Source organism: Botrytis porri (genome assembly GCF_014898465.1).
Source record: "Botrytis porri strain MUCL 3234 chromosome Unknown BPOR_004, whole genome shotgun sequence".
NCBI classification, from domain to species: domain Eukaryota; kingdom Fungi; phylum Ascomycota; class Leotiomycetes; order Helotiales; family Sclerotiniaceae; genus Botrytis; species Botrytis porri.
Window position 1 is genome coordinate 134,769 of NW_024066078.1, and position 18,818 is coordinate 153,586.

At 42.5% G+C, this 18,818-nt stretch overlaps 6 protein-coding genes across 6 annotated transcripts; 3 read left to right on the forward strand and 3 right to left on the reverse strand.

Moving 5' to 3' along the window:
• EAF01_003034 (uncharacterized protein) lies at positions 1-2,235 on the forward strand (the record flags this gene model as incomplete). The annotated part of the gene is made up of 1 exon (XM_038911288.1): positions 1-2,235. The coding sequence occupies one exon, from the start codon at positions 1-3 to the stop codon at positions 2,233-2,235; it is 2,235 nt and encodes a 744-aa protein (XP_038772523.1).
• A 2,559-nt stretch (positions 2,236-4,794) lies between these two features.
• On the forward strand, positions 4,795-6,451 carry EAF01_003035 (uncharacterized protein; the record flags this gene model as incomplete). The annotated part of the gene is made up of 5 exons (XM_038911289.1): positions 4,795-4,860; positions 4,920-4,949; positions 5,028-5,336; positions 5,392-6,108; positions 6,161-6,451. The coding sequence occupies 5 exons, from the start codon at positions 4,795-4,797 to the stop codon at positions 6,449-6,451; spliced, it is 1,413 nt and encodes a 470-aa protein (XP_038772524.1).
• Positions 6,452-7,267: 816 nt separating this feature from the next.
• On the forward strand, positions 7,268-12,781 carry EAF01_003036 (uncharacterized protein; the record flags this gene model as incomplete). Its single annotated transcript, XM_038911290.1, has 3 exons — positions 7,268-8,153; positions 8,214-9,156; positions 9,214-12,781. 3 exons carry the CDS (start codon positions 7,268-7,270, stop codon positions 12,779-12,781), a joined length of 5,397 nt encoding a protein of 1,798 aa, XP_038772525.1.
• Positions 12,782-13,492: 711 nt separating this feature from the next.
• On the reverse strand, positions 13,493-14,665 carry EAF01_003037 (uncharacterized protein; the record flags this gene model as incomplete). The annotated part of the gene is made up of 1 exon (XM_038911291.1): positions 13,493-14,665. One exon carries the CDS (start codon positions 14,663-14,665, stop codon positions 13,493-13,495), a length of 1,173 nt encoding a protein of 390 aa, XP_038772526.1.
• A 1,918-nt stretch (positions 14,666-16,583) lies between these two features.
• On the reverse strand, positions 16,584-17,625 carry EAF01_003038 (uncharacterized protein; the record flags this gene model as incomplete). Its single annotated transcript, XM_038911292.1, has 4 exons — positions 16,584-16,663; positions 16,715-17,002; positions 17,053-17,490; positions 17,547-17,625. The coding sequence occupies 4 exons, from the start codon at positions 17,623-17,625 to the stop codon at positions 16,584-16,586; spliced, it is 885 nt and encodes a 294-aa protein (XP_038772527.1).
• Positions 17,626-18,032: 407 nt separating this feature from the next.
• Positions 18,033-18,674, reverse strand: EAF01_003039 (uncharacterized protein; the record flags this gene model as incomplete). The annotated part of the gene is made up of 4 exons (XM_038911293.1): positions 18,033-18,147; positions 18,241-18,370; positions 18,452-18,512; positions 18,588-18,674. 4 exons carry the CDS (start codon positions 18,672-18,674, stop codon positions 18,033-18,035), a joined length of 393 nt encoding a protein of 130 aa, XP_038772528.1.
• Positions 18,675-18,818: the final 144 nt, after the last annotated feature.

Sequence of the window (18,818 nt, forward strand, 5' to 3'; positions counted from 1 at the left end):
ATGGGACGAACTTCAAAATTCTCCTTTCCCATTCCGGGGCGCAAGCGTAGTGCAAGTAAAGAACAAGCATATCAAGTACCTCCACCACCATCCAAGATATCTTCAGGGAATTTATCAAAAGCCGAACAAATCCTGGGAACTGGTACTATCGAATCTGGGGATTGGAGGAGACCTGGATCTAGATCGAGTCGAATTAGTATTTCCATATCAGAATCAACACATTCGACGATTCAGGATGGTAATGATTATGATCAATGGGATGGAGAATCGGGCGTTTTTCCTAGGCAAACAAATTTGAGAGGACAGGCTTCATCTAATGCATTGGGCCCGCGTTTTGGAGAAGATATGGCTACGGAAATTTCTAGTACAACACATCGATTGAGAAATGAAAATTCTACATCTACCTTGAAATCATATTATGATCGACAAAAGTTACCGGCGGCGATATCACAACAAACTTCTGCATCATCTGCACGAGATATGGCTCTTCGAAAAGGACTTACACCAGTTGTGAGTAGGAGTCCACTTTTACAAGTCGATTCCGTGGATCCTTGGGACCAAGCCGGTCAAAGTCTGACGAGTATGAATGATAATCATTTGGGATCACCGGAACGGAAGAAGTCAGTGAGGGCGGGTATATCTTCGTTGTTTCATAGGTCGGAGAGAAGACCTTCGGTAGCATCACAAAATTCCTACGATTCTTCCAAGCAAAGTAACTCGCTTCGAAATAGACTTGTCAAAGCAGCTTCGAAAGAATCATTACATTCACAGAGGCAAAACATTCTATCAACAAAGTCCAGAGACCAGAGGGAACAGAAACAAAATTATGCTAACCCGGACGACTCACATGATTACTATGAACAATCAACGAGAAATGCTCATATGAAGGCGATACCAGAAACCAACGTCCCGGAAATCTTTAATCTATTCCCTAGCACGTCAGAGAATAGTAATAGTCATCAGCCAGGATCACTGAATTCGGAAAAACGGGAAGGACATCGAAGACTGGAAGATTTACATTCTAGCTCTGGAGAAAAGGAAGCATTTTCGTGGAAAAATGTACGTTCGAATAAGAATGGAAATTTTCGCAATAGTATGATCTCTCAAAGTACAGGTCATTCGAGTTTGGGTATATCCAGTACCGGAAGCATATCCAGTCATAACACCAAAACGTCAAGACAAACCGGCGGAAGTGTTTTCTCATGTGTGGATCTACAGCAAAGTAGTGTATTGTCATTATCATCTGACTCGGAAGAAGATTTATCTGACACTGAACCATCGAAATCTCGTGATAATATATCCATTGGAAAAGCTCCTTCACATGCCGAGAGCGAAATAATTCCTCCTGCACTCCAAAATCGCCTAAGTACTACGAAAAATCTTTCAAGAAGACCATCAGCAATGAAAAACTCATCATCCACGAGGAAGACAAGTGAACAATCAAACGCGTTTTTGACAATTCCGGAACCGAATGGAGGATCATCTAAATGGCCAATGCCACCAAGTATCACAAGACAAGATTCTATAAATTCACAAGATTCTGGACCGACTACAACTCTCAAGCCCAAAAAATACATCCAACCACAACCACAACAACCAACACCGCCATTATCTCCCAAAGAAATTGATGCCGAAACGGATTCTATTCATACAACATCTAGTGGTCGCATGATGCAAGTTACTCAACGAGAAGAAGCACTTCTTGAAGCACTACGTCAAAAGAGAGCACGCATGAGAGAAAAGATTATCGAAGAACATCGAGCGGAGGGTGGAGTAAGTAGATCACCGCCGAGATCGACGGGGAACAGAGCTTCATCAAGATTTTCGAAAGTGAGTACAGCGAGTACGATTAGACCGGGGACGGAAAAGGTGCCCATAATTCTTGATGCGCCGATTATGAAGGGGAAGGGGATGGGATTCGGAGGTAGATATGGGACTGGAATCGAATATGGACAACCGAGTCCGGATTTGAGTGATTTTTTGAGCATGGGAAGTGAGGAATTTGAAGAAGATGAGACGCCGACGAATAGTAGAGGGGCTTCGAGGAATGAGATTAGGGGGAATGGAATCGGGAATGGAATTGGGAGTGCGATTGATGTACCGCAATTTAAGAGACCGGGTACGCCACCACCACATGATCCGAGATTTGCTTCTTTGGTGGTGGAGAAGGGGAGTAGGAATGAGGAGCAGATGAAGAGGAATCCTAGTATGGGGAAAGTGAGATTTGTGGGGTGAGAGGATGGGATGAGGACGGGATAGGACGAGGAGTGAAGTTGGGATTGGGGATTTGTAATTTTGAGGTGCTGATGATGGGGGGGGGGTAATTTTACATTTATTGTTGTTATGAGATATCACGGGGTGCGAATTGATTTTTTTTTTTTGGAATTTTTGGAATTCGGATTTGGGAATGTATGTACGTACGTTTGTATGTGTGTACATGTATGTGTATGTGTATTTTTTGGATAGGAAGATGTGGATGAGGATGAGGATGGAGTGTCTTATTTACTTTCATGATCTTATATTCATTGATTGATCGATTGACGGGTTTTGGTTACATTTGCTTATACCCCTCTTGAATTTATTTTTTATTTTTACATTCTCATGGGAGGGAACCAATTTTTGTATACATAGATAGATAGGTAGAGAGATGGATGGATGGATAGATAGATGGATGGATGTAGGTGTGTAGGTGGCGATGGAGAGAGAGGTTTATGTTATAGATACTGGGTAGATAGATGATATGAGAGTTGAGAATCGAAATCGAATTGAAAGGAATCGAATTTTGATATTTCTGATTGAATAGGTTTTCTAGACATATCCATACATATGTTAATATTGACCTAGATTAAGACATCAGATGTCAGATGTCAAATAGTAACACGACGGAAAAAATGTAGAATACTAAGATTCTATGGATGTAGATTTTTTGTGATGAGAAGTAGCTCGGCTGCGGGATACCTCCGAGGTTGGTATAGTATAGTATTTATCTAAATAGTATAGTATATGTACGTGGAAAAGTCTGGTCTGGACGCATCATGTGGTGGCTGAGGGATTTGGGGATTTGGGGATTTGGGAGTAGTGTTGATGGGTTGGTTAGTGGGGAGAGTCTGAGAGGCTGGCTGGCTTCTTTTTGGGGGTGGTGGTTGGTGGTTGGTGAATGGTTAGTTAGGGTTGGTTGTGACTCGCGAGTCAGAGGTGAGAGGAGGGAGGGGTTAGAGGGCCGGGAGGAAGGGATGTTGGGTTTGGATTTGGGTTTGGGTGGGTTGGGTTGGATTGGTTGATTTGGGTTGGATTGGTGTGGGAAGGGGGAAGGGGGAGGGAGGTTGGTTGGCTTTACAGTGAGTGGATGGATGGGGGTTGGTGGACGGGATGGAGGACAGGATGGGTGGAGGGAGAGAGAGATGGAGGAGAGGGTGGAAGGTGCAAGATTATTGGGGATGGAAAGTGTGTGTTTGTGTGTACGGGGTGGGAATGGTGGCATGTAAATATAATGTAATGTAATGAATGCAGTGAGGTAGGTGGTTTTAATAACTATCTATGTGTTCGGACTACATACGGTACAGTACCTCACCTGTGGACGGAAAAACTAACCCACTAGAAATCCACCACATCTTCAAACCTCTTTAGCAAATCATATCATCAATTTATAATAAGTTATATAAACTATATAAAGATATTAAAGAACTTGAAAAATTGTCAACTGTCTTTTGTTCATTCAAGTATTCATAATCTTTGAATTTACTATTTAATGTAGAAATTATAGTATTTTCACAAGATTTGTTGGCAGTGGTGAGTTTGGTGTGCTAGTTTTTCAATTCTGGGTGAGTTTTATACATTGCATTGGGTTTTAGGTACGAATATTAGCTGACTAGCTGACTAGCTGACTAGGTGCTGCTTGTACGTGGTGAGATGATTTTGTTTGGAGGAAGTTTGGATTCATCTGGAGATCTGGGGATGTCTAGGTGGGTGATGGTGAGACATATGTTGTCATTGAATTTGGAGATGTGCTTTAGACTTTTCTGAGAGAACCCAAAAATTGAGCTTGCTTGGGTGTGGGTGGTTGTTTGTGGTTGTTTGATGATGGGATGGGGAGAAATGAGATGGGATTGATTGATTGATTGATTGATTGATTGATTGATTGATTGATTGATTGATTGATTGATTGATTGATTGATTGATTGATGTGATCTTCATTGGTTTTTCAATGTACAGAATAAACATCGTGAATTGTTTGATGAAAGCTGATCAGGTCTGGAAATAGAAATAAGAATTCTACTTTGGTGAATATGAATCCTCATAAAATTGGAGAGGACAAGGGATTTACACTCCACATTGTAAGATCTTACAAGTTTGATCAGCTTGTCAATTTGGTGGTTATGGTGGATGTACAGAGTACAGGAGAGAGCTTGTTGCATCTTGATGATGATGATGATTGGTTGATTTGTACAACCAACAATCTTGAATTTTGAACATCTGGAAGTAGAGCAAGCACGGCAGGGCAAGCCAATGAACAGCGCTTGAGCAGGGTCAAGAAAATACCTAGCTAGCCAGAACATTAGATCGTCACTTTTCGATCAAGACCAAAATTGCTTTCTTTCCTTTACATCATTTGACCTCACTGTTTGTCATGCACTTAAAAGCTTTTGCTTATTCATGATCAACTTATTTGACTTTTTAACGATATTATTTAGATTCGGAGAGATAAGTTTATCGAGGATAGAGAGAGGAGATTCAACAACCCCCCTCCCCCCCGGTTTGGGTACATAGAGAAAGAGCAGTATCATCTTGAGCGCAATGGCGATAGAAGACGCGTCGCAGAGTTGGATGGGGGCTTCCATGAAGCATGTTTCTCTTATTTCTGTGAGGATATACTTTGATGAATTTGGCAAAGGGACTTATGCTAATTAATACTTTCCCAGCTTACTTTCCAAAATTCGGCCCTCATACTTGTACGTTGACATCATCGAATGCTTCTACTTTGTTTCGATATAATATATTGGCAGGAAGAATAGCTAATATGGCTATAGATAATGCATTATAGTAGGATAATGCCATTAGGAGGTGGGCACAGATATTTTACATCCACCGCGGTTTTCCTTAATGAGATCATGAAGTTGGCTGTCTCCTTGACGATTGCCATGTACGATATTTCACGAACGTTGCCCCCCTCTACACCGGCCACGGTTCTTTTCGAGCAATTGTATATGACGGTGTTTTCTGGAGATGGTTGGAAACTGGCTATCCCAGCTACTCTGTATACTCTGCAGAATTCCTTACAATATATTGCTGTGAGCAATTTGGAAGCTGTCCAGTTTCAGGTTTTATATCAATTGAAGGTTGGTTCTGTCTACTGTATGGACGGGATGATTGTTTACTAATTTGGCGATGTAGATTCTTACCACGGCGGTTTTCAGCGTGATTTTGCTGAGAAGGGCACTTTCATCCAAACGGTGGATAGCTCTAGTTTTGCTCACAATTGGAGTTACAATTGTTCAATTACCCGGCGGTGCCGCATCTGCATATTCGACAATGAACGATTCACAATCCCGGTTTTATTTTCCACGCTCGTTTCATGAGTTGGGACATATGGGCAATGGCGCAGTGGAAGTCGCAGCCGAATTGACGAAACGTGGTATGGAGGGGGTTTCCGAAGGTCTCACGAAACGATCTGCTACATATGAGGGAATACAAGAAGATCAAGGACTTGTCAAACCAGTTATGAATTATTCAATTGGTCTTATGGCTGTGTTGGGCGCGGCGGTCATATCGGGTCTCACAGGGGTATATTTTGAGAAGGTACTAAAGGAATCTACGACTCATGTTACGATTTGGACGAGGAATGTTCAACTTTCTTTCTATTCTCTCTTTCCAGCTTTAATCTTTGGAGTGATGTTCAAAGATGGAGAGGAAATTGCAAAGAATGGGTTCTTTGATGGCTATAATGCGATCGTTTGGACAGCTATTGTGATGCAAGCATTGGGGGGGATTTTCGTGGCACTTTGCATCAACTATAGTGATAATATCGCGAAGAATTTTGCAACAAGTATTAGCATTGTTATTAGTTTCATCTTCAGCGTTTGGTTTTTTGACTTCAAGGTGACACTCAATGTAAGTTTTTGAAGAGAGTTACTTTTGAATATTCTTACTCACACATTCATAGTTTCTTGTCGGTACATCGATAGTCCTTTTTGCAACATGGCTCTACAGCGGTCCAGAGAGGAAACGTAATAGGCCTCCACCAATCAATATCGCGAGCTATGAGAAGACGACGATTGATAATGGATTTACGCCAAAGTTTGAAGAGGATAGGTCGAGTTTGACGTTGGATCCATTGAATGGGTTGAAAGGCCCAGGAGCGGGAGCATCGTTATCAACTAGTAGGCCTAGTTCACCTATGAGACATCATTCGAGGGTGGGAAGTTCGAGAGGAAAGGTTAAGAGGGATGATTGATTTCGTGGTGGGTAGGTTGAGTCGAATAGGTTGGGGTTGAAGTTGATAGTGGGAGAGTCGGAGCGGGGTCCCATAATCTTACTTCACTTTAGCGAGCGATTTATCATCTCAAATTTCTTAAGCATCGACCCTAGTTTTATACTGTTGGGAACTCCGTAGGGTTCGCTTGAGAATTGGGTGAACAGGTAAAGAAGGGGTAAAGCGAAATGACGAAATGTAGAGACGAAGAAAATGATACCTGAGTGGGAAAAAACATTTTGCGTGCACACGCATAGGATACCTATGGAATAGCAAAATATTACATATACGATTGGGAAAGTCAGCTGGAATGATGTTTCCTGTAGGAAAAGAGCAATAGAAAGGAAGGAAAATGAATGAAGGACACATGATGTTTGATCCGTGATAGATACGAGAAGAAAATCTTCTTGATGTTGACACGGTTTAGGCTTTTGACATTACAATCCTAAGATGTCATGCATTGCATGATACATTTGGCGCGATTTCTCAAGTAAAGAATATCGATGTGGTTGGTAGGTGAAGAGTAAAGTGAAGTGAAGTCAAAAATGGAAAGCACGCTAAACAATTGAGGTTGAGGGGTACACCAACATCAATGGTTGCCTTTAACACACACACACTCACACACTTCATTTCATCATTTCCCCAGCTCATGGCATTCTTTCTCATTGTAATAGATGATTGTCTGATGCATCCTATTTCTTTTCAATCTCTATTTATCTATCATCAATCCTGAAAAAGCGTTCGGATTACCTACGAGCAATTGGGCAAAGTCTTGCTCCACATCAAGTGAAAGTCATCATGGATAGAACTTGGGATCCTCATCTTCAGAAAGTTATGAACAGTGCTATTGATAATGCATCTGGTAGTGTACCTCATCATGAAGATGGAAAAGATCCAGGATTTTCCACCAATTTTTTCACGGGTAAAGACTTTCAACATTTACCCCCAGAACCAGGATTCACCTTCGGACCATCTCCAATGCAACATAATCAACAATTATCTGGTTCATACGGCCAGGGTATGAATGTGCGAGGCCATTATAACAACATAGAACATGGCCAATCGTCTGAATATTTGATGGCACCAAGAGAAGAACCACCCTCTGCCGGGTTTACTTTCGCTCCGGGGCCAAGGCAGCCTGGGCAAAGAATGTCGCCTCTTGATCAAAGTACAGATGTGCGAGCTTCGTATGATATTCCGGTACATGATCCACTTCAAGGGTACTTGAGTCATCCTTCTCATGAGTTATCCCAACCTATGCAAAGACTCGCTGCATATTCTACGACTGGTATTGGCAATGGACAAGGTCGCTTATCTCTTCCTAGATATCCTTCTCATGTTGGTGGTCAAGCAGATTCTAACGCTTCCGTTGAACGAAAAGAACCTAGGGTTCTGACCCGTGCAGATAATCACTGCAAACAGCAGATCTTGCAGGATATCGAGTTAAAAACTAAGTCAAGAAATAGACCGACACATCTTTCGAATTCCGGAGTTGGTGAAGGGCAGAGTCCTCTTACTCAGCTTGCCAATAATATGATCTCGCAGACGTCACTGGTGATGCCTCGACCTATTGGACTTAGTCCTTCGAAACAAAACATCTTTCAGACTCAGTTGGCGAGACCACAGCAGTTTCAGCAGCAGAACCAACAGGTTTTTACACCGCCGTCTACTAGAATGGATTTGAGTATGGCATTTATCATTCCTTTCTTGATTTTATGTAGACTACATCGGCTAATTATTTTAGATGCCTTCGCCTATAGACCTCATGAACGCATTAATACGACTATAAATTCTTCTCCTTCAGAATTTCCTGTGTCTAGTCCTACTGTTAGAGTCAGTTCACGTCGAAATTCGAACCGACGTTTACCTCCGCATAATACAAAGGAAACAGGGCAGAGTTTTGAACATCAGTATACAACTCCACATACACCTCAAAATCAGGTTTCAGCTAGCAACAAATATGCTCTGACCTCGAGAGTCTCTCAAGAGCAGGAAATGGGTCGTAGTGTAGAGCATTCTGGTTTCTCGCCAGCTCAAACATACTATGGTAATGCTGGACAATTCAGAAATGGCCATCAGATTATTCCCTTTGGAAATGGACCACCAATGGCACATGGAATTCAGCTCGTGTCCCCTCATGAACTTCCGGATCGATTTCGTCAAGTCTTCCCGTACGAACTCTTCAATGCTGTACAATCCAAATGTTTTGCACCAATCTATAAGACCAATAATAATATTGTTGTGTCTGCTCCTACTGGAAGTGGCAAGACGGCTCTTTTGGAACTTGCTATTTGTAAACTTGTTGAAAGCTATGGTTCTGGACAATTCAAGATCGTATATCAAGCACCAATTAAATCTCTCTGTTCGGAACGTATGAGGGATTGGACCAAGAAGTTCAGTCATTTGAATCTACCTGTTGCGGAACTTACTGGTGATACTAGCAATGCCGAAATGAGTCGAGTGGGGAATGCATCGATCATTATTACTACACCTGAGAAATGGGATAGCATTACACGGAAATGGACAGATTATCAAAAACTTTTGCAATTGGTGAAACTTTTCTTGATTGATGAGGTTCATATCCTGAAGGATGCCAGAGGAGCTACACTTGAGGCTGTGGTTTCTCGGATGCATTCTATTGGGGCTAGTGTTCGCTTTGTTGCTTTGAGTGCTACTGTTCCTAATGCGTAAGTAGATATATATTGTTAAGCAGTTTGACGTACACTAATATATGTGTAATTTAGACATGATATTGCCACTTGGCTTGGAAGGGATTCAAGTAGTCGGCAATTACCTGCTCATCGAGAAACATTCGGTGAAGACTTTCGACCTGTCAAGTTGCAGAAACATGTTCATGGATATGAGAGTCGTGCAAATGATTTTGCTTTTGAGAGAACCCTCGTTGGCAAGCTACCGGCTTTAATTCAAAGGTACTCCTGCAAAAAGCCTATTATGGTTTTTTGTTTTACAAGAAAATCATGTGAAGTTACGGCAGCTATTCTTTCAGAACATTGGACTCGACAAAGAGTTGTCGACCGTGCTTGGCCAGCTCCAACTATTCGAACAGTGGTGGGAAGTAAAGATCTACAAGAGTTGGTTGGATGTGGTGTTGCTTATCATCATGCAGGTCTTGACGCGCAGGATAGATGTGCTATTGAGACGGCATATCTGAAAGGAGATATAAGTGTGATATGTTGTACTTCGACATTAGCTGTTGGAGTCAATTTACCTTGTCATCTTGTGGTTCTGAAGGGGACAGCTTGCTTTCAAGATGGTGGACTTGCTGAATATTCCGACCTCGAGGTTATGCAAATGTTAGGTCGTGCTGGAAGACCTCAATTCGATGATAGTGCTGTTGCAATTATCATGACTCGAATGGAGAAAGCAGATCGATACAAAAAAATGATTTCGGGTCAGGATATCTTGGAGAGTACGCTACATCTGAATCTTATTGAACATCTCAACTCAGAAATCGGACTTCGTACCATCAAAACTGCTTATGAAGCCAAAGTTTGGTTAGCAGGGACATTTTTGAGTGTTAGGATGAGACAGAATCCTAAGTATTACACGTTTTCTGGGATTATTCCTAGTAGAGATGCGGACGAACAACTCGAATTAGTATGTGAGAGAGATATCAAACTCCTTCAAGAATATGAGCTCGTTACAAAGGAGGAAAATTTCTCGTGCACGGATTATGGTGCTGCAATGAGCCGATATATGGTTCAGTTTGAGACGATGAAATTATTATTGAGTATTCCTTGTCAATCGAAAACGGAAGTAATCTTGAATACCATATGCCAGGCAGCAGAATTCAAGGACCTTCGAATGAAGCCAAATGAACGATCAAGTCTTCGAGAATTCAACAAATCTCCGATGATGAAGTTTCCAATCAAGGAGAATATATCAACGACGGGTCATAAAATCTTTCTCATGATCCAAGCACAGCTAGGTGGAATTGAGCCATTAACGGATAACGACTTTCGAGTCATCAGCCGACAATTCGCGATGGAGACCAATATCATATTGGAACGATTTCAACGCTTGATACGATGTGTTATTGACTGTAAAGCTGTGGATTGTGATTCAATCTCTGTACGTTGTGCTCTTGATCTTTCTAGGAGTGTTGCAGCGGGTTACTGGGAGAACTCATCTTTACAGTTGAGACAAGTTCCCCAGATAGGACCAGCATCTCTACGGAAATTGGCTGGGAATAATGTCAATACTGTTGAGAAGCTTGCTGGGCTTGATACGGCAGGAGTTGAGAGAGTTATGGGCAAGAATCCTCCATTTGGGAAGAAGATGAAGGACAATTTGATTGACTTTCCTCAATTGACTCTCACGGCTCAAATTGTCGGAAGGGGCTTCTCAAAATCAGGAGAGCAACCGAAAGTCAAAGTCAATGCTTTACTTGGTTATGCAAATGCAAAGGTGCCGAAGTGGTCGGGTAGGATACCATCAGTAACCTTCATAGCCGAGACATCCAGTGGCACTTTAGTATATTTCTGGCGTATGAGCATTAAAAAACTGTCGAATGGTGGTTCTAAACATGAGTTTACTGTTGAACTATCATCACCGGATGATGAGATCAAATGTTGGCTTGCATGCGATGAGATTGTTGGTACTCTGAAATCTTGCGTTTTACAGCACCATGTTCCTGCGTCTGAGTTTCCTCCTCCGAAAGTTATCGTTGAGCGACCGAGCAAAAAGAAGTCCAAGCTTGAAGATATGGGAACTTCTGATGAATTCGATGATGGTATTGATGACGATACTATGCTCGCGGTAGCTAAGCAAGTCGAAGGTGGTCGTCGAGTCTCTAGTGATTATGGCTCGGATGCTTTTGTCGATATTGATACAGTTGGTCTAGGCAATTCTAAAGAGAGTAGGAAAGTCAAAGAAGACATCGTTGAACCAGAACCTGTGAAGATGGAAAATGGGAAATGGGCTTGTAATCATCATTGTCGTGATGGAAATCCTTTGAAAAATGGTCAACTCTGTAAGCACAGGTGTTGTAGGGAGGGGTTGGATAAACCTAGAAAGGTTGCGAGAAAGAAGTCTTCCACTGGAATTGCCGAAAGACAAGGTCCGAAGATTGATGATAAGATTAAGGGGACTGAGAGCAAGTCCAACATGAGCACTACCCAGGCTTCTGGTAGTAAGCAGCCCTCAAAGTCGGCCAAAAAACCTAAGCTCATGGCATCGTTGGGTCCAAGTTTGGATCAAGACATTGTTGAGGTAATCGACCTTTCGAAAACTTTGCCTCCGGTAACATATCCCAATGTTGCTCCTAGAGATTATCGTATTTTACAAAATTCACATACAAGTATTCAAAAAGATACATCTGTTCGACTTCCGAAAGGCCAACCCAAGTTCTCTTATGCAAGTGGGCAAATGCCAAATCTTTCATTCATGGATGCCGATGGCTCTAAAGATGAGCAAAAACATGAGTCGGAACATTTGGATTCTGATGAGTATGAATTTCCTTCCCCTTCTGCTCTTTTAAGCAGTGAAAAGCAAGCGTCCAAAGGTGTCTCTATCTCTGCAACTCAGTTACCACCTCCAGCTATGAATATGGATATCTCTAGTAAAGACGGAAATGAGCAACATCCTCTTTCAGATGACCCATTTGAAGATTCATCTGGTAGTTTCGAAGCTGCTATGATAGGTTTAAATGATTCTATCAATCTTCGAACTACCCCCGCTACCACGAATGCCCCGACTGCTCCGGTTACTCCCAAACTCAATACAAGCTTCGCTAATAATGTGTTTGACTTTGCGGCATTCAATTCTGAGGAAGTCAATGAGCAACAATTCTCTAGTCCATTGATGAGTCGGATGCGGAGAAATCACCAAGAAGGAGAAGACAATGAGATGGATAATATGGATATTGGGATGCCATCTACAAAACGTCAGCAATCAAGTCCTTGGATGAAAGATTTTCAAAACGATAATGTGATGGGATATGATCAATGGGGTGAAAATGAGAATGAGGATTTTGATAATCCGGTATTACCTCAGATGAAAAGAAAAAGAACTCATCTAGAAGATGAGGATGAGAATCGTGGAGGCATGGAAAGCACGGGAAAGGGTTCGGAGGGTCCCATAATTTCCACTAATGGAAGTAGTGCTCCAACATGGATCAATGAGATGGGTTCTGGAATTATGGAATCTGATATAGGAAATGGCGGAGATAATGAGCAGAATGGAAATTCGAAGACCAATGTTCGTCATGAACCAGCTTGGATGGGTGAGATGGATCCAGATTTAATTGATATGTTTAGAGGGTATGCTGATTTTGTTGATTTTGTTGATTGATTATTGAAGAGTTGCATTGTCATTAGGGATGGACAAAAGGATTGAGGATATTTTGATGGGTCATGTGAGGGAGTCAATAGCTGGGTATATTTGGGAGAAGTACATGAATGGAACTACCTATCGCTATATTGCTGGGCGAGTTGAAGATAATAGGAAATATGCTAGAGCTACATATGTTGGCTGAGATATTATTTTTAGCATTACTTATAACAAGATATTGTTAGTAGTCACACATGAAATATATATAACTAACTCATCAGTGTCTATTCATTGCCACTGGTATGCTACCATCTTGGTAATCAAATGTGCATTCGATTTGGGAAGTTTCCCTTTATCTGTTTCTTGCTCTATTTCGCTCACAGGGACGTTCTATAATTCAAAATTAAGCTATCGAGATGAACATCCCCATCATATGAGCCCCGAAAACCGGAGAATTTGTACTCTGAATCCTCCACCTCATAAAGCTCCCGTGAAATCGTCTGGAATACATGTGTATAGGATAAATCAATCAAATGTATTCATTCAGTTATGGATATCTAGGTATCTAATAAAACTCGCAAAACTCCTTTCATCCTTCGATATGTCATTAGGTAACAATGAAAACCCTCTGTTTAACCTCCAAAAGCCTCGAGGACTAGCCCAATGACCGAAATTCAACGCAAATATTGCGCAAGTACTCTCAAATTGGCCTTCAATACCTCCGAGATCTACCTAATCCTTATCGTTCTTATTACCCTCGTCACTGTTCTCCAATTGATCCAATCGACCCTTCTTCTGGCTCCGGGAGACAGTATCAAGACGAGAAACTGTAGATGCGAGACGGTATCCTGAAGCAGTATTCTCAAAATACCGCTGATAACCATGAGCATCAGGACGAAACTGCTGCAGACTACGGCGATCATCTGGGTGACCAAATCCCCTAGCAGGAGTTCCATGTAAAATATGCATCTCCTGACGATGAAACATGGTCATAGTCACCGCGGCATCCAACTCCGTATTCGGACGCGGAATGGAGGTCCTACGGTTGTATTCGGAATAGTCTTGCTCTACGAAGAGACTATTTTCGTCATCTTCGGGGGATGGGTCGCGGATCATGATAGGTTGACGTTGTTGGAGACTGTGGGGTTGGTGGGGAGCTTTTGATGCGGTTGTAGAGGTGGATCTCATGCGAGTTTCCGAGTCACGGGTCTGAAGAGGGGTTCGAGATTCGGGACGTACAGAATGGCGTTGGGGATGATGTCTTGCCGAATCTTCAGTGCGGGATTGGCGGTATGTATCGGGATATCTGTATGGATGAAAGTGGCGGTTTGTTGATGAAGCGGAGCTGGTTCGAGGAGAAGGATATCGTCTCTGGGCCATGCTTGAGTCTTCAAAACGTGCAGAGCGATTCTTAGGAGCAGGATAGTCTGCCATAAAAGAATGGTTGGGAGTGTAACCTGTCGACTCCATGGTGTTTTTGCGGGAAATAACTTCTTTTCGCTGCTCTTGAGGGCTAATTGTATGTTGTCTGGACTGTTCTGCAACAACTGATAAAGGAGAAAACGTCTCACCCCTCTTTTTCGCTTTCTTAACTCGAGACGCCCTTGGTTGTCGCCCAGTACCCTGCCGCGCAGCTTTCGCACTCGCTGCCAATATCCTCACGCGATCCTCTCCCCAATCTTTCTTGACCGTCTGGTACCAGTGCTCATACAACATATTTCCCGTGTATTGTCTACGCGCCAATTTCCTCTCATCCATATCATGTTGCATCATGTCGGCGAGTTCGGTCCATGACATACCTTTGTTGGGATTGTAGGCGCCGTCTTTACCGTTGAAGCGCGATTTGGTCATTACTTCGTGCACGAAGTATTCTTGTTCTTGGGGACTCCAGAATTTGCCGCCCATTTTGAGGGTTGTGGGGTTGGATGGGGGGAGATGGGGGGGGGAAGTGATGATGATAGGCGAGGTTTGTTGTGGAGGTTTGTTGTGTTGATAGATCGTTGGAGGTAATGGGGTATCAGGAAGATTGAAAGAAGCCTGACTTATGTCAAATCATCTTATTCAAGATGTTAAAGGTTGAATTATGAATCAGAGGGAGTTCCAGCGTTGTTGTGTAAGCGTGGTCGCGTGATCGCGAGATTGAGTAATGTTCTGCTCTAAAGGCTATCTTAACTTTTTCTACCTCGAGGAGATTTAAAGGTCTTTAATAGAAGGACCAGCGTGTTTTTGAGCCGTCAATAGGAAAACTCGTCCTTTCAAGTGCGAAAAGGAAAAAGATCAAGAAAGTTTCGTTAAGATCGAGGATCGGATGATCAAAAGATAGCTCGATCTCCTGGCTTGGAGCAAAATGTTATTGTGGATCGGAGACGAAATAGGTCTAAGAATTATGTGAAGTCATGTTAGCAAGATATCATCGCTATTCCATGGATGAACCATCAGAAAAAGGAATGAAGGGGGTGAGTGAGTGAGTGAGTGAGTGAGTGGACGAAATTCCATACATACATTCTATACTGCAAAGTTCGAGTGTAGACAGTTCTGTAGGCAGTTCCAAAAATAATCTTGGTATCAAACAAGGTATACTGGCAGAAAATCAACCATACACGATTCTTGGATCGAATTTAATCACAGGAGTTCGATTCTTTGATCAAAATGGCACGCTCGTTGGAGACGATAAAATGAAGTACATGAAGGAAGTAGATTCCCAGGGAACTTTCCGAGGCTAATACACAATCAAATGGCGTAGAGTGGAGTGGGGTGGAGTGGAGTTGAGTAAGTATCAATAAAGTGGAAAGGAGTTTGTAATGAGAGAGAGGAAGTTTAAGGATGATGGATAAAAGTGTGGGAGAGAAGGAAAGGTGCGATACTTAAGGAGGCTAGGGGTTAGTCACAGAGTGGTATGTTATGGTGAAAGTGAATTGGTGTATTCATCAGTCATAATTTATTGGATGATTTTTCATATTCTCTTTGGGGGTTGAGATATAAAGTATGGTACCGAGTATTCACAAGCGAGGAAACGGAAGGGTAGCTATGGCCTTGGGAGATTTGTATCGTGTCGAGGCGGGAGAATGACAGTTTTGAGGGGGATTGCAGAGGTTTCGAATCGAAATTCTGAGAGCATCGTAATCGGAAGATATATTGATGGCAGCTTGAAGGTCAATTAGAGCTATCCCTAGACTATTTGAAAAGCATGAAGCGAGAATGGACTTTACGAATTGAAGAGTACTGACTGAAATTTTATTGCAGCAGGAAAGCGGACGAAGCTTCCTCGCTACTAGTAATACACGGCCAGCAGGATAAGAAGAAGGAACTCATCGACGCGCCTCCGTATACTAGTAGGAATAGGGAGAAGGTGAGGCTGCAATTCCTTGAATAGGCATTCAAGAACAAACGATAGCCTCGATATTGCGGAATGTGATTAGGATTGTGAGTGTAACACACCGCTCGGGATCTAAGTAGATATCGAGATCGGCAGAAAGTCAGAAAGTCAGAAAGTAAACAACTTGGCTTAAGTTGACAATGGAAAGCTGGAGCGCCAACATTGGTGTCATTGTATTTGGAAACAAAAAGGCATGCTAGATTCTAGACCACATAGCCGCAACCAGTGTAGGGCATCTCTACTTGGTCTAGAGATTTGGTATGCGCAACCGGCGCTAATTTATGATTTCACCTCTTGCTATACCGCGGAAAAGAGAACAATCATTTTGACCTGGCATGTAGTGAGATCTAGGAATACCAATGCGTTGCCCGGAGACGGTCTCGCATGAGACTTAAGATCATCATCTACACATTGTTTCTTTTTGGGCCGTAGCATCAATGGGACATCTTACAAAGTTTTCATTATATCGTTAACAGCTTTCGCAGCAAATCTCTTTCTCTCAGCTTCTGGCAAATCCGCACCCATATCTGTTCATGTCAGTATGTAATTCTCCAAGTAAGCAAGTAGACATCTCTTACCTTTGACTGCTTGCATTCTCAACATTAAAGCTTCAAGCTGCTCTACTCCATCCTCACTCTCGACTTCCTCATCAGGGTTCGTCTTTTTGGAAGACTCGCCATTAATTGCTTGCTTCATACCGAACATTTCCACTTCCAATTCAGCCGCTTCGATTCCGAATCCAATGCTTTTATTGTCGTCGTCATCATCCTCAAAGTCTCCGAGATCAATACCTTCCCCATCATCGTCACCGCCCTCCCATTCATTGGCTTCTAAAGCTTCCTTCAACCTCTCGAGACCCATAGGTTCTACATGTGTCAATGATAAAAAATTGACTTCATTGAAATTGTTACTTTACCTGAATATTCATTTCGACCTTTACTTTCAAAATCAACAAATTCAAAACCATGCTCTTGACACAATTCTTCCCACTCATCGAAGCTCTTCTCCAGGTATGGAGTCGTAGACTGTGGCATCGCCACGGCCAAACAAACGCCATCCCAAGTATAACCACAACCCTCCTTAACAACCTCGGCCACACTCTCCAAAAGAATCTTAATAGCTTGTAACTCAGCTTCATCGACCGGCTTTCGGAAACACACAATAAATGCACCCAAAACCGTTAAAACTTCTCGAGCTTCTGGTGCCAGAAATTCCTTACACCAGATTTCTGGCTCGTGTATCTCATCAAGCCATATTGGAACACTTGCGGTATAGTAATTAGTTTTGATAGACCATTCATGGGTTACACCTGCTATGGAGTCCCCTGTGAGAGCAGGCGCAGAACCCGTGAGACCTGGAATGATAAGTCAATATTCAAATCGTGTTTATCAGCTCAAGTAGTATTCAAACCTTTCAATAAGTCTACAAGACCGGAATTTGGTCTACTAACAGCTAGAATACGCCGCGGATGAGGAATTTCCATCGTCATGATTGATTGTATGTATTGGTCAATCTAGGTTGGGATCACAGGCAAAAACGGTAGATTTGATATTATGTCGGAAGTTCCTTTGCCCGATCCGAAATTCAAAAAGCAGCATTATATCATTGGCTTATTTTCTTTGACAACTGAACAAGTTTATTGGAGTATACCTAAATATGGAGAGATATAGTAATTATCTTTAGGATATTGAATATCAGCTCCTAATTGTTCTGCTCTAACTCAAATGCTAGTAAGGAAAAAGCCCTCCCCATGTATGCTTGTGCGCTGGGTCATCCTCAATATTGGAGCCTGTGTAGCTCTCCCCTGCCCAGACTGGCGTTGCAATTTATCATAAGTTTTCCTCAAACGCCGACATTTGAAAAATTATTCCTTCATCCACATATAATATGAGTCTCTCAACCTCTTGGTGCTCCTCGTCCACTTGCTCTCGCCCTACTAACTGTAGCCCTTCCTCTTGCCAATCCGACACCTCTACCCCTAGTATTTCTACTCCTGAACATAGGCGCGTTCCTACAACGAGTTACGTTAGCCTTGTCCACAATGATATATACCGCTCCGGACATGTGCATATCTGATCCGGAGCTTCATCTTGGCTTCACTAACCTTAACATATCTGGAACAATAAAGAATCTCACGTGTGAGCCTCTAATGTATACTTGATCCAAATGACTGACACGACCGTCGCGTGCTGTGACAGTTATATCCTTAAGTTGAACGTTCATGTTGTCTTCCGCTATAATGATCTCGAATTAGCACATCCCTTCTTTCTTTTCTTGCGATTTGAGAGCTGGAAAAACGTAATGGGTAGTCGTACCTTCCAGAAGCTTTCCACGATAGACCTGACCGGTCGTGATCTCGAGAGTTACGACATGACCCTAATAAACGACAATTGTCAGCAGAGTATGTGGCAGATGTCAAATGAGAGGAGAAAGTGCGCCGGGCCTTGGTACACTGAACCTTGGAGCCTGTAGGAATGGAGTGGACGAACTTGGGCCCTCGTTCAAGAGCTTAATTGGTATTCCGATTGTGCTCGTCATAATTGCTAGGAATCGATTATATCGTGAAGAATTCGGTAGAGAGAGATGACGTTCTGGGATAAAGTCGTTGAAAGTTGGCGCGCGTGAATGTCAATATCTGAGTGAAGCTTTGGATATCTCAGAATAATTTAACGCTAGTGATCT